The sequence below is a fragment of the Trichechus manatus genome, unplaced genomic scaffold (assembly GCF_000243295.1).
Source record: "Trichechus manatus latirostris isolate Lorelei unplaced genomic scaffold, TriManLat1.0 scaffold00113, whole genome shotgun sequence".
Taxonomy (NCBI): domain Eukaryota; kingdom Metazoa; phylum Chordata; class Mammalia; order Sirenia; family Trichechidae; genus Trichechus; species Trichechus manatus.
This window is the reverse complement of record NW_004444049.1, coordinates 6414056-6429035: the sequence shown is the minus strand read 5'-3', so window position 1 is coordinate 6429035 and position 14980 is coordinate 6414056. Positions and strand designations below refer to the sequence as shown.

The 14980-nt window shown below is 57.3% G+C and overlaps 1 protein-coding gene across 3 annotated transcripts; it reads right to left on the bottom strand.

Moving 5' to 3' along the window:
- Window positions 1-1352: 1352 nt before the first annotated feature.
- PYGM (glycogen phosphorylase, muscle associated) lies at window positions 1353-13989 on the bottom strand. Of its 3 annotated transcripts, XM_004383764.3 has the most exons (20): window positions 13376-13989; window positions 12244-12345; window positions 12068-12146; window positions 11888-11991; window positions 11430-11561; window positions 10094-10205; window positions 9918-10000; window positions 9204-9347; window positions 8740-8832; window positions 8422-8568; window positions 8103-8266; window positions 7689-7803; window positions 7044-7145; window positions 6558-6705; window positions 6189-6247; window positions 5921-6062; window positions 5058-5265; window positions 2184-2318; window positions 1891-1957; window positions 1353-1768 (listed from the first exon to the last, which is right to left on the bottom strand). In XM_004383764.3, the coding sequence occupies exons 1-20, from the start codon at window positions 13616-13618 to the stop codon at window positions 1619-1621; spliced, it is 2529 nt and encodes an 842-aa protein (XP_004383821.1). In that variant the 5' UTR covers window positions 13619-13989; the 3' UTR covers window positions 1353-1618. The 3 variants fall into 3 exon arrangements, with proteins under 3 accessions (XP_004383821.1, XP_004383823.1, XP_023594060.1); XM_023738292.1 differs by lacking the exon at window positions 12244-12345 and having other exon boundaries at window positions 1619-1768; window positions 13376-13618; XM_004383766.2 differs by lacking the exons at window positions 12068-12146; window positions 12244-12345 and having other exon boundaries at window positions 1366-1768; window positions 11888-11908; window positions 13376-13678.
- Window positions 13990-14980: the final 991 nt, after the last annotated feature.

Below are 14980 nucleotides of genomic sequence, written 5' to 3'. Positions count from 1 at the left end.
GCGCCTCCCCCGCGGGGCTCCCTCGCGCCCCGCACACCGAGGTCCCTGCGGCAGCTTAACCCTTTCCCTGCCGCGCCGCCCCGGAGGCCGGGCGCGCCAAGGGTGGGCAGCGGGGCCAGGGGGCGCGGGACATGGAGGGTACCAACCCAGAGCCAGCTGCCCCGCCCTGCCGCCCCCCGCCCCGGCTGGGTGTCGGGCAGAGGAAGCAGGAGGGGCAGGAAGCGGACTGCGGTGGGCAGGGGGCGCCCCGCCCAGCCCCCGACCCGGGTTCCTGTTTTCGAGATAAACCGCTCCCACGGTGCTCACCCGGCCCGGGGCGGGCGTCTTCCTGCGGGCAGCGGGGGCACAGCCTGGAGGAGGTGGGGGCCTAGGGCGGCGGGTCTGGGGGAGGGGCTAGGACATGATAGGAGCATTTGGGGCGAGGGGCCTGTGGGCAGGAAGAAATGAAAATGCAGCTGGTCGGAGACGGGACCTCGCTGTGTGGAGGTGCACTGCTGGAGGCCTGTAGTTCACAGCAGGAACGGGGCCCCGGAAACCTGGCTCCCCAGGGGCCACATGGAGAGGGGCAGCTGCAGGCGGCGGGTGGGTTTTCCGCAGCTTGGAGACTGGGTGCCTGGGCCCCGACTGGGAGGAACCTGGGAGGGGCAGCCACAGGCGGTTGGGGTCCCCACCAGCCAGGCCTAGGGGAGCCAGTAACAATTTCCGGCCGTTTGGGTTCAAACACAGTCACTGTGAAACCACCGGCCCCAAACCTCCCTTCTGAGGCTTGCAGCTCTGTGCGGGGAGAGGTGGGACTCCCCCCACACCTCAGGCTTGGTAATGGGAGGCCTAGAAACAGGCCCTTTCTGGCCCCCAGTTTCCCCACAGCGAAGAGGGCGCGTCATTGGCCGAGCCTAGATGACCTGAGTGTCCCCCACCTTCACCCTCCCCGGCTTTAGATCAAGCAGAGCCACCTGCTAAGAGACCCTTAAACGCCGCAGTGGGCGGGGCTGAGGGCGAAGCCAAGAAGGCGCACAGCAGCCGTAGGCTCCTCCTCCTCCCGGTCCAGCTCGGGCTCTGTGAATCCTCGGTAGTCCCAGAGGCCTCAGCCCCAGTCCCGACACCCAACCCCGTGGGCCCCACCCAGGCGCAAGCCCCGCCCCCGGCCAGCCTGGCTGGCCACTGACCTAGTATAGACACAGCGCTGGGAAGAGAGGCGTGGAGGGTGACGGCTGCAGAGTCCCAGGCCCCGCCCCCAGGCCGCCCTCCTCCTCCGAGGGGACACACCTGCCGAGGGTGGGGGTAAGGGGGTGACTGCGCAGCAGCTGCTGTGCCCGCCAAGAGCTAAAAATATTTCTCAACAGAGAGAGGAATAAGGAGGCTCCCAAGGAGAATCATTTTTATTGGGGAGTGGGTGCAGTTGGTCAGACCTCATAAATAGGAGGGGGACTGGGAGTACCAGGATGGGAAGAGGAGCAGTGTCCTTAGTCACGCTGGACACTGGGACCTCGGGGGGGAATGGGGGTTCCAGTGGGGGCTTAGAGATCTGACCCAGGAACCCCACCCTCTGGACGAGGAGCTAGGGCTGGCCCGAGGTATTGCACGCAGACTTGGGCTGTTTGGGGTCTGTTCTGGAGGCTCAGACGGTCTCATCAGGGGCTGGCAGGCGCTTACGGGAAGGCTCTATCCCCCAGATCTCCCGGGCATACTCGGCGATGGTGCGGTCACTGGAGAACTTGCCTGAGGCGGCTATGTTCCGGATCACCATCCTCGTCCACTCTCTCTGGTTCTGTAGGCCAATAGGGAGCTCTGGATTTACCCACCAGCAGAGGACCCAGGGGTCCTACCTTCAGCCTCATCCCGGCCAGGGCCACCCAAGACCACCCCACCCCCAGGCCCAGGCCCCCTCACCTTGTACAGGGCACTGACTTTCTCCTGGCATTTAACATAGTCTTCGTAATCTGCAAAGACTTTAAACCTGGAGGGGAGCGGAGAGGCAGGAAGCTCCAAGAGAGCAAGGGCTAAGTGGTCCTGTCCAGGCAGATCCCCACTACTGCATTCACATCTGGGGGCCTGGAGAGTGAGGCTGCTTCCTGAGGAGCCGTCCCAGCTGCCTAGGACTCCTGCCCAGCCTCCCCACCCTGCTCCAGCCTGGGTTGGCCAAGCAGCTCCACCCTGCACAGTTCTGGCCAGCCGCAGCTCACCGGTCATGGTGCATGAGCATGTTGACGATGTCCTTGAACAGGTCGGGCTGTTTGGGGGAGAAGAAGCCACTGCTCAGCTGCTCGATGACCTGCCGGAGCTCGGGAATGCGGTCGTAGTACTCCTGAGCATTGTACCTATGGGGGCATAGCTGTGGTCAGCACCCTGGAAAAGGGGTCCTGGCTCCCCTTTGAGAAAATGGGGCATCTCAAGCCTCAGGAAGGAGCCCTTGTGGTGCAGTGGTTAAAGCGCTCGGTTGCAAATCCAAAGGTCGGTGGTTCGAACCTACCAGCCGCTCTGCAGGAGAAAGATGTGGCAGTCTGTTTCCGAAAAGATTACAGCCTTGGAAACCTCACGGGGCAGTTTTATCCTGCCCTGTAGGGTTGCTATGAGTCGGACTGGATGGCAATGGGTTTGGTTTGGTTTTTTCAAACCTCGGGGTCAGCCTGCTGCTGTACTCCCTGGAGCTGCCACATCCCCTCTCTGGCCCTTCCCTGACCCTCCTTGCAACCCTCTTCCTTTTCTGCTCAACTTGTCATTCCCCACTTTGTGGATAAGGAAGCTGAGGTCCAGAGGAGACAGAAAAGTTCATGTCAAGTTAAAAGGCCAAAGCAAGTGCTTCTCCCCACAATACATACCACCACTACAGTCTCCCTCCGGTTTGCTTCCCCTGTGAATGGCTTTTCTCCCTGACTATACCAAACTATATGGAAACCTTGGTGGTGTAGTGGTTAAGAGTTACGTCTGCTCACCATAAAGGTCAGCAGTTCGAATCCACCAGGTGCTCCTTGAGAAACTCTATGGGGCAGCTCCACTCTGTGTATGAGTACTCTATATGAGTTGGAATTGACTCAATGACAAGGGTTTTTTTTTGGTATACCAAACTGTGCCACTGGTATTTCAAATACCAGTAGGATCACCCATGGTGGACAGGTTTCAGGGGAGTTTCTAGACCACTTCCAAAAATTAGCCAATGAAAATCCTATGGATCTCAATAGAATACTGTCTGATATTGTGCTAGAAGATTAGTCCCCTAGGTTGAAAGGCACTCAGAATACACAGTGGCCCCAAGAGTGAACTTAAGCATACCAACAATCATGAAGATGGGCCAGGACTGGGCAACATTTGGTTCTATTGTTCGTGGGATCGCCATGAGCTAGAGCTGACTCAACAGCAACAATAACCACATACCCAGTCTAGCCCTAGCCTCGCTCTCCTGCTCCAGGGGGAGCCAATAGGTATGTCCTCAGGAATGTCCTTAATCTCAGGACGTCCATCTGAGCTCATCGCTTCCCCAGCACCAGCTTTCCATCCAGTGTTCTGCTTTCTGAGACATCACACAACCCTCCTCTCAGTCAGCCCAGTTCAAACCCCTCCAACAAGGCCAGGCCCAACTCCTTCCCTTCCTCCCCACTTCCAGCCAGATACCAAGGCCTCCTCCACGGTGTCCCTTTAAGCTCCACCTCCAGCACTGCCCTAGTTCAGGCGACACTCCAGACATTATGGTGTCTGCCTCCACCCTGGTCCCCTGCCTCCACTTTTGTCCCCTCCAATCCAATCTCCATCCTGCAGCTAAAATTGTTTTTCTGAATTCTAGTTCTGAATGTGTCAAACTTTGTTCAAAACATTACATGACTCCCTTCTGTCCAAAGGACAAAGTTTGAACTTTCCAGTCAAATCTCACAGAAGAAATCACTTTCAGCATTTAATGCCAGCTCTTGTAAGCTGTTGGTGGGAGTGTCAGCTGGCACTTAACTTGCTGGAAAGCAACTTGGCAATATGTGTCAAAAGCCTCAAAAATTCTGTACTTTTTGACTCAGAAATACCCCCTTCTAATAATTATCTTAAGGAAATATTCAGAGATGTGGTCAAAGATGTAAAAGGTTGCTCATCACAGTGATACATATAGTAACAGACAGGAGAAATCATACGGAACTAGATAAATAAGTTACGGCATGTTTTCATGATGGAACATTATACAAACATTTAAAATATTCTGAAGACTATTTAATGACACAGGAAATGCCTCTCTACTATTAAACAAGATACCATGATTCAAAATGGTACATACATTGTTCCCAATTTTTTTAAACTGTGTTGTTGTCATTGTTAGCTGCCGTCATGGCGACCCCATGCACCATGGGATCGGACCATTGTGATCCATAGGGTTTTCAGTGGCTGATTTTTCAGAAATAGATCTCCAGGCCTTTCTTCCTAGTCTGAAAGCTCTGCTGAAACCTGTTTAGTATCATAACAACACACAAGCCTCCACTGACAGATGGGGGGTGGCCGTCCTGAAGTACATTGGCCAAAAATCGAACTGGGTTTCCCATGTTAAAAAGTGGACTGTGGCTTTATATCTGGATGATGGGATTATAGATGACAGTTATTTTAGTCCTTGTGTTTCTTCATTATTCCAATTAATTACTATGTATTATTTTTATAAGAAAAAATATATTTTAAATCAAATTTTGAAAACTGAAATGCCAGGAAAATGTCTCCTCTGAAGAACTGTGTTTCTGACCACAAGCACAGTTGCTCTAACCACTGTACTCTTATTTCCCTTTTTGCCATGGCTGCCAGGGAGCTAAGGATTTAATTTTACTTCAGATTCCAGAAATAATAGTATCTCTTAGGGTTGATGTAATTTTGTCTTCTTTTTCCTTCAGTTCTAGATTACTTCTTTTCCCATTTCATTCACCTTATTTGTTGTACAGGACCTCAAAAGCTTTCCAGAACCTAATGACCATAATAAGTAAGACCTTGCGCAGCCTGGGCCAGGTTTCCCAAGCACATCTCTCACCCCCAGCCCTGCCCTCTAGGAGCCACACCTCCTGCCCATGGACCCTGAACTGAGGAGCCCTTGACCTCCATACCCTCTCTGGTCAAGCTTTTCCACATCCTCCACCCGCATGCCAAAGATGAAGAAGTTCTCCTCGCCCGCCTCTTCTGCCATCTCCACGTTGGCCCCATCCATGGTGCCAATGGTCAGAGCCCCATTGAGCATGAACTTCATGTTGCCAGTACCCGAGGCCTCAGTGCCCGCGGTGGAGATCTGCTCGGAGAGGTCGGCGGCTGGGATAACTGTGGGGGCAGGGGCAGCAGGGGACACAGTCAGCTCAGGGAGGAGCCCCACCCCAGCTGGGACTAAGGGGTTAGGCTGGTCCTAAGGATAGATTCTACCCCAACCCTACAGTCTTCACCAACTGAGTCTCCACCCCCACCCCACCTCACCCCCATCTCTTGTGGGTTCTTGAACATCTGAGATCCAAACTACATCCCCCTCCCCCCTCCCCTGCCATTAGTAGTATGATTTGAAGAGCACCATCTTCACCCTGGAAACCCTGATGGCAGAGTGGTTAAGCACTATGGCTGCTAACCAAAAGTCGGCAGTTCAAAGCCACCAGGTGCTCCTTGGAAACCCTATGGGGCAGTTCTACTCTGTCCTATAGGGTCGCTATGAGTCAGAATCGACTCGACGGCAACGGGTTTGGTTTTGGTTTTTTATCTTCACTCTAATTTCACCCTATACTGCCTGAAATCCCACCATGAGAGGAGCAGTGGGGAATGCTTGGATACTGCAGTGTGGGACGGGCTTTGACCCTCAGAACTGACCGTGTAAGAATTGCCCTCTCCAGATTCTTCTTTAAAGCCCAATTACCCCAGGAAGGGACGACTAATCTCTTCCTGGGACTGAACTAATCAGAACCTCCCTAGGGTCCCTGTTGGCAGCCCCCACCTTTCTCGGCCAGCGAGACTCGGTAGTTCTCCAGAAAGATCACACGGAGGCGGTCTCCCACCACTGGGTCATGGTTGACCACATCCCCAATGGCCGTGACGAGTCTGATGATCATCTTGGCCATGTGGTACCCAGGTGCAGCCTGTGGGACACAATCTGGGGTCAGCACCACAGTCCTAACCCCGACCCCTTATCTTGCCACCCAGCCAGGCTGACCTCAACCTGGATACCAAAGGAACAGAGTCATGGTTGTGCCCCAGTCTCTCACCTTCCCTCCAATCATCACAGTTCGAGGCACAAAAAACTTAGTGGGTTCCTTCTTAATGCCTGTGGATAAAACAGAAGGCTCAGGTGAACCAGCTTTTTCCCTTTCGGCAGTAGCCCCTGACAGCACCCACCCAGCCAAGGTCTGAGCTGGGAAACGAGAGGCCTGACTTAGACAATCACTTGCTCTGTGACCTTGGATCTGTCACTTCCCCTCTCTGAGCCTCAGTTTGCCCATCTGTGAAATGGGGATAACTCCATGTCCCGCGAATTGTCGTGAGGCCAAAAGAGATATTGATTAAGAAGCATGTGGAATTCTGGGAGGTACATGGAGGGGAGAACTGAGGGACAGAGCCAAGTCCCTGTCACTCACGGTTGTACAGGGTAATGATGTGGAGGCAGTTGAGGAGCTGGCGTTTATATTCATGAATCCGCTTCACCTGGACATCGAAGAGCGAGTTGGGGTTGATTTGGACTTTGTATTCCTTCTCTAGGTATGCAGAGAACTTCAACTTGTTTTCCTGGAGGCAAGGAAAGGGAGGAGGGCTCACCAAGGGGCCTCAAGAAGTCCCACAGTCCTCATTCTCTCCATCTACCAACTCCCAGGAAGGCAGCTGCTAGGAGGCTCACTTGCCACCTTTCTCCACCCCTACACGAGGGCAGACATTGCTAATCAATGTCAGCACTATTCCAGTGAGTTCAGATGATGCCTTCCCACCCTGGACTCCAGGCAGCATCTACCAAAGGCCTGGGCTTGGCAGGTAAGATGAGCTCTATTTGCCATTCCTCACCCAGACACCTGGCCCCAGCAACATGTTCCAGCCCTGGCACAGGTGTCCCAGGTTGCAGCCTTCCCCACCTGCTTGATTTTGGCCACATCCCGGATAAAGGCTTCATCGTCCACGTAGGAGAGCAACTTGTGCAGCTGGTCCAGGTCTGCAATGAATTCCTCCCCGATGCGCTGCAGGAAGATGGTTCTCAGTCAAGCCCACCTTCTCTCCTCCCAACACTTTTCCAGGTCAGCCAACCCCATCCACCCAGCGGACTACTGTGCAAGCCCTCTTTCCCTCCCTCTCTGAACGCCCAGCTGGGGCATGGTGTGTGCATGGCTATCTTCCTCCCTTCCCAACCTTGAGTCCTGATGGGTGACCCTACCTGACCCCAAGCAGGCCTTCTTAGCCTCTTCCTTAGGCGGCCAGTGACCTCCTCCACCAGATCTCTGCCCCCTCAGATGTGCCCATTGACGAACCCTTCCACTAGACTGTGGACTCCGCCATGTTGACCTTCACAGCCAGAGCCTCCATTAGCCCAAAGGGCACCCTTGTGTAAATAAGAAAATGGTGCCCCTTCCCCCAGGCAGATGAAAGGCTTGGGGAGTGCATTAGGGATGGATTTCAACCCTCAGCTGGGCATCCTTGTACAATGAACAGCCTACACTACCATACCTGGCTGAACCCTGTAGTGACCCCGTGTTGACCCTGCTGGCCGTACAGTGACCTCTCACCTCAGCGATGACTTCTGCGAGCCCGGGGTTGCAAAGAACCAGCCAGCGCCGAGGGGTGATGCCATTGGTCTTATTCTGGAACTTATGAGGCTCTAGCTCGTAGAAGTCCTTGAAGCTGCAGAACGGGTTGGGGAAGGGTCCACTCACCTCTGTGGGATAAAGGCCTCCTCCCTACCCTTTGCTGAAAACGGTCTGGAAATGGGGGGCTCTGGAGGAGGTGGGGGTGCTGTGTGTAAGAGGGGTCATCTGGGGACAGGACAGTCCTGGGCGGGGCTATGAGCTTGTAAGGGCAATGACACCTGTGGAAAGGGGCACTTGGGGGAGACCATGAATGGATGGCGGGCAGACACCCGACTGAGGCTGGGGTGGAGGCGGGGCTTAGCGGGAGGGGCGGGGCCTGGCGGCTGGGCTCACATGGTCTTCTTGAGGATCTCGGAGTGGATGCGAGCCACGCCGTTTACCGCGTGCGAGCCGGCGATGCACAGGTGCGCCATGTTGATGCGCTTCACGGCGCCCTCCTCCACCAGCGACATGCGCCGCAGCCGATCTACGTCCCCTGGGAACGCAGCTGCCACCCGCTGTACCCGGAGAACACAGGATAGAACTAGGACCCAGGAATCCGGCCCGCCCCAGCCCCATACCCCCAGGGCTCTCCCCACAGCTCCCGCGCTCCCAGCCTCAAGACCAGGCTGCCTTCCCACTCTACGCCAGCCCCGGCCAGGCCGCCGCTCACGTTCAGGAAGCGCTGGTTGATCTCGTAGATGATTTGCAGGTGCCGCGGCAGCAGTGTCTCCATGAGGTGCACTGGCCAGCGCTCCAGGGCCTCGGGCAGCACTGTGTGGTTGGTGTAGGCGCAGGTCTTCACTGTCACTTCCCATGCCTGGCACACATGGGGGGTCAGGACAGCGAGCCCAAGCCCCCAGGGAGCTCCACGCACACACTGCAGGGCCAGACTTAGGACACCGCCCCCTGGGCCTCACTGTCCACTCCCATCTCCCATCAGTCCCTGAGACAAGGAGGGTCCTCACGGCAGAAGGGTCCTGCAGCCCACCTTGTCCCAGTCCAACCGCTCCAGGTCCACCAGAATCCTCATCAGCTCAGGGATGGCCAAGGACGGATGGGTGTCATTGAGCTGGATGGCCACCTGTGGGGAGGGGGACGGGCTGGGGGTCAGGCTGGGCTGCAGACCAAATGCCCATGGGCACGGTCCTTGCCCCTTCAGAGCCCCCCAGTCTTCTTGGCCTCTCCCAGAGCCTGGCTCTGTGGCTGAGCCCTGGCAGAGGCCCTCCTGGGGACAGCTGTGGGACAGGCAAAGGAGGGGGGAAGGTCAGGCTATGTGCCGGCTGATTGAGGGACCTGAGCAAGTCACCCTCCCCGCACCAGCCTCAATGGCTCCCTCCTCTATAAAATGGGGAGAGGAACTCGTGCCTGGCAGGACAGGCTGCGGTGGGAGGAGAGAATCTGGAACTCACTGTATAAAGTGTAGGGGGTGGCCCTCCCAGCCCGGCCTGGTACCTTATCAGGGAAGGTATCAAAGGTCGTGCGCACGGGGTCGCGGCAGCCGAACTTGGAGGACTTGAAGCGGCGGATGATGTCCTGGAGCGTGGCGGCCACTACAAAATACTCCTGCTTCAACCGCAGCTCCTTCCCCTCGAAGAACTGAGGGACAATGCGAGGCAGGGCGGAGTCAAGGTGGCAGGGGCGTGGCCTACAGCTGCTGCAGGTGTGGCCGGGGAAGACTTCCATCCACGCCAGGACATGGAGCCCCGAGTTGCCCCCACCCTAGGACTCAGGGGTCTTTCTTGGTGGGGGACAGTGTCAGGAGGGGGCATACAAAGAACAAGAGTGTTGTAGGTGTCTCCAGGGAACCCAACCGAAAAACCAAACCCACTGCTTTGGAGTCGATTCCGACTCATAGCGACCCCATAAGGTTTCCAAGGCTGTAATCTTTACGAAAGCACACTGCCACCTCTTTCTCCTGCAGAGCGGCTGGTGGGTTCCAATGGCTGACCTTTTGGTTCGCAGCAGAGCGCTTTAACCACAGCACCACCAGGGCTCCTCCTCCAGGAAACAGCCCCTCCAAAGTGACCTGGACCCTAACCTGCTTCCCTCAGGACTCAGGAAAACAGGGGCCAGCGAGATGCCCTGGGTGTGACCGGGGTACCAGGGAGCATCCCTCCCCAGTCTCCCTGTCCTCTCCCACGGCCTCAGCCCAGGGGGGTAACGCACATTGTCATTGGGGTACAGGACACGAGAGATGTTCTCAGCCAAGTTGCGGTCCAGCACAGCCTGGATGTAGCCACCGATGTTGACTGAGGGATGAAAGAGAGGACAGGGTCAGGCTTGGGCTGAGTGTTGGCCGGGGGGTGAGTTGGGCTGCTGATGCCGGAGGGAAGGGAACTCACAGTCCTTAAGGTTGAAGTCATTGGGGGCCTTGGCTGACCAGAGGCGCATGGTGTTGACAACATTGTTGCGATAGCCAGGCACGGGTGTGTCATAGGGCATGGCCAGTATCACCTGCGGGTGGCACCAATGTCAGGAGCTGGACATCAGCCAGGGGTGCCAGCCTAGACATCTGCCCATGTCTGACTTATGGGACTTTGTCCCCGAACTCTGCCCCCCCTCAGTTCCAGTCCCACCTCTGGCATTAACTAGCTGGGTAACCATGAGCAAACCCCTTAACCTCTCTGTACCTCAAGAGAGGCTGCCACCCAACACCTTCCCCACACTCCCACCCTGCCTCACAGGGCTGTTGTGAGGACCACGTCAGAGGCATGAGTGAGGGGGCTGGGTGACCCACCTGGACTGAGCACAACCTAATGGACACTCTGGACTCATGGAAAGGCTGGGGGAGTTAGCGGTCAGGCGGAAGGGGCCCCAGAGGTCGAGTACATCCAAGGGGCTTATGCCTGCTTGACCACAGGGCTGATTAGCAGTGATGAGTGCTGGCTCCGTGTCCCACAATTGCTGGCATCAATCATTGCTGCCAATACCTGCCTCCCGTCACGGTGCTGGGGGCACATTCGCTCCTCCAAGGGGGCCCTTTTAGGGGCACTGCCCTCTAAAACCAGCACTTAAGTAGGCCCTGATTGGAGCAGAGCGGAAGCTGCAGTTCAGAGAGGGGAGACTGGCCCAGGAGCACACGGCTAGGTCACCAGAGCATCACGGAGCCAGCTCTCCTGCCAGTCATCTTCCTGGACCACAGTCAAACAAATGAATGCCTGACTCTGAATGCCTAGAGGTTTCTGTGAAGCCCTGCTGGAGCCACAGCAAGAGGGCCTGACTAAACTGGGGTCCAGGCACCCGGTTTGTCCTCAGGTTCCCTGTGACTTGCTCTGTGACCTTGAACTCCCCTCTCCAGGCTGGCACTTCTCCCTGTACCCCCTTCTGGGCTGTTGTTTGGCTTTCTGTCGAGCCCCCAGCTGAGATGTGTGCCAGATTTAAGGTCAGGGGAGGGGCATTGGTGGGGCAGGGCAGCTGCTCCCTTCCTCCTGGGCTCTGCACTTGACCTGGCTCCCCTGTGACCCTGTCTCCGCCAACCCTGGCTCCAGCTGTGTGATCTTGAGTAAGTCACTTACCCTCTCTGAGCCTCAATGCCTTCAGTTGTAAAATAGGGATGATAGTACCAGGACTAGTAGCCTCTAGACTCTCCCCTGGTTTCCTGCTTTCTCTAGGACTCACCTCCTCATCCTCCCTGCCCACCTCGCCAGCTTCCCCCTTCCTCCCTGGCCCCACTCTCACCTGTGTGTCCACCCACTTGGCCCCCTGGCTGGTGTGCTCCACATGGCCATAGAAGTGCACAGGCAGCATGAACTCGGGCCGGGCCTTTTCCCAGGCGTTGCCATAGCGAAGCCAGTCGTCAGCCTCCTCCATCTGAGCCCAGGGCAGGTCAGGGGAGAGAGAAGGCAAGGTCAGATCCAGGCACTCAGACTGCGGCGCAGGGAGGAGGGCAGGAGCAGGGCCCTGGCGGGTGGGCTACTTGGCAGGATGTGTTTGTGAGTGTGTGTGTGTGAGTCTGTGCAGTCCATGGGTAGAGAATGCCTGCTCCACGGGTGACCAGCTGACTTTGGGGTGAGGGAGAGGCAAGGATGCTTCCCACCAAGGTGGAGGCTGACTCTGGAACTCTGGAAATGGACTGCCCAGTAGGTCTCTTCCATCAGGACTGGGGCCCCACAGGGTCAGGGCTCTAGGCTCCTCACCTGCCAGCCCCCAGAGATCTTCTGGTTAAAAATCCCAAACTCGTAGCGGATCCCGTAGCCATAGGCAGCCAGGCCCAGCGTCGCCATGGAGTCCAGAAAGCAGGCTGGAGACATGCAGGGAGGTGGCTGTCAGGGACCAGCAGGAAGGAGCCCTTTGCTCCCCTACCCATGTCCACTCACCTGCCAGCCGGCCCAGGCCCCCGTTGCCCAAGCCCGCGTCTTCCTCCATTTCCTCCAGCTCCTCCATGTCCAGACCCAGCTAGAGGAGGAGGGGTGGCGGTAGTCAGAGCTGAGTGCCAGCAGGGTATCCCCTGACCCTAAGGCTGGCCCTTCTCGCTCCCCCAGCCCCCACACACCTGGTAGGTGGCCTCATCACAGGCATTCTCCAGGGCCAGGTTCACCATGGTGTTTTGTAGCGTCCGTCCTATGTAGAACTCCAGTGACAAGTAGTAGATCCTCTGCCCAGAGGGACAGGTGGGCAGGGGAGGGGGTCAGGGCTATGCACCCACGTTCAGCCAGGCCCAGTGGGGCCTGGAACTCCCACCCCTCCTGCCCCACTCCCAGGCCCCAGCATGACCCATCTCTAGCCCCATCTTCTCTCCCTACTCAGAAGAACCAGTGACCTGGTCCCAGCTTTCCTCTGACTTTGGACAAATCACTTTTGCTCTCTGAGCCTCATTTTCCTCATCTGGAAAGTGAGGTTGTCTATGCCAATCTCGGGATTTCTGTAAGGACTGAAGGAGAGTGTGCGCGGAGTGCTTGGGAGGGGTGGGAAGCTCTTCTCAGCCACATCCTCACTCTTGCTTCTTGACAGCCCATGCGGTCAGGACACAGAGAAGCACCTGCACAGTGTGGAGGGGAAGGCCTAGGGAGGAAGTCACCCGCTCAGGGTCACCATGACTCAGGGCTGGAGTCCTTGCAGTGCCCAGCACCCTGGCCCTGAAGCCTCAGTCCCAAGAAGGATTCAGGATGCTGATAGTGCCTGTTCTCCTGGTGTCCTGGGTCCCCTCTCTGCCTGCCCTGCCCCCATCCCTGCCTTGGGGGTGGGGGTGTTATGTTGCTGACATTTACCAGTGACTCCTCCACCAGACACTTGATCCCTCTGCCCCAGCTGCCCGGCCTCATCCCGCCCACTGCGCCGGCACACGCTTGCTCGCACATATTCAATGACAAGGCTTTCCACTCCATGACCAGCTCAGGCCACTGGGGGCTTCCTGCCCACCAGCTGCCCCTCCAACCTTCTCTGAGTGGATGCTAGGCCTCTGGCCCCAGCCCCCGATCTGCCCCTGCCCCAGGTCCTTCCCTCTAGGCTGAGCCCAGCACCCACTTCCCTGGCACCCCTGCAACTCTGGCCCCAGAAAACTAGGGTGACGTTTTATTTTGCTGCAGAAAACCCTGACCCAGGAAGGGGTCACCACTCCGGAGGCCAGGATCTCCTAGCTCCCTGGGGGGCCCAAGCCCGCCCCCCCAGGGTGCCCCGAATGACACCTTGGGGTCCTTCTCATAGTAGTGCTGCTGTGTGCGGATCCAGCGGCCCACGAGGTGGTCCCGCACAGTGTGAGCCAGCGCGAAATAGTAGTCTCGGGTGTTGGCCACGTTGCGGTCCTTGACGAGGGTGAAGTGCAGGTGCCTGTTGAAGTTCTTCTTCAGCTCGGTCACATTCTCCACGCCGGCCAGGCCGCGCACGCTGATTTGCTTCCTCTTCTCCTGGTCTGTCAGGGGCCGGGACATGGCTGCGGGCGGGACAGATGGACTGACGGTGGACAGGCAGCCACGAGATGCCTCCAGCCAGGCAGTGATTCACTCCCTAGCTGCGGTGGGGGATTTAAGGCCTGGCTCTGGGCAGCACAACCCGCCTCCCCCACCCCTGTGATAGGATGGGAGGATCTTGGCTAGACAGCTCTGGGAGCTATTTTGGGGTCGAGGGGAAGAGAGGAGGGAGGGGAAAGCCCCGGTCTCCACACGGGCCGGGCCAGGCCCAGCCCGGCTCACACACAGCCCTGTGCTGGCCCACTTCCTCCAGGCCTCGCGCACTGGGTCTTCTGTCCCCTGCCTCTTGCAGGGTTGGAGACAAGTTCCAGCAGGCAGAGGGCTGGATTGGGAGGTTTGAGGCTTGACAGGAGCCCTGCTTTGCTGTGTGACTTTGGATAAGGTGTTCTCCCTCTCTGGGCCCTTTTCCTGAGTTACAGTTGAAGGCAGGGCTGGACTGTGGGCTCCCAACCCGGCTTCTGGTGGGGCTGAGGGGGCTGTCAAGGGGGGCAGGTGGCCGGAGTGACAAACAGAGCCGGCTTGGCTGCCCAGTCCTGACCAACCACCGCCTGCGGAGCTCCATCCAGCCTTCTTGGCGGCCCCACGTGGAGGGCTCCCCGCCAGGCGCAGGAGAGGACCTGCGGTAGCTGCCTGTGTGGCTAGAGGGGCAGGAGCTGAGGGTGCGTGTGCCCTGTCAGAGAGGACCCTGGGTCCTAGGGGGTGGTGTGGGGGAGGTCGCCTGAGGCAGGGCCACTGACCCACCCCACCCCCACCAAAGCCGAGGCACTCTGAGATCCCTCTGTTGCTGTCCCTCAAGAAGCTCTAAAGTGACCTTTTGAGGGGGACGGTCAGATTACAGGCCTGCTTTGGCTGGTGGCCCCCACCCTGGAGCAGGGGCCCCTGGGAACTGTAGTCATGTGGGCCCACAGGGGTGGGAGAAGCTGAAGCACTCCCTGCCCAAGCACACTCATATTATTGGTTAATTATATTGGGTGTCCCTGTGGTCCAGCTAGGTCTCTAGGTGGCACAAACGGTTTGCACTTGACTGCTAACTTAAAGGTTGGCAGTTTAAACACATCCAGTGGTGCCACAGAAGAAAAGTCCTGGCAATCTTCCATTAAGAGTATAGCTGAGAAAACCCTATGGAGAAGTTCTAACACATGGGGTCACCATGAGTCGGAATCAGGAGCAACGGTTTTTTTTTGGTGGTCCAGCTGCAGATGAATGATGAGATGAGCCCTTCTCTTATCCTTCCCACCTGGGGGCCACACGCTGAGCAGGGGAATGGGACAGAGGGCCAGCATCTTCAGATGCGACCTCGCCTGTACAAGTCTAATCTGCCTG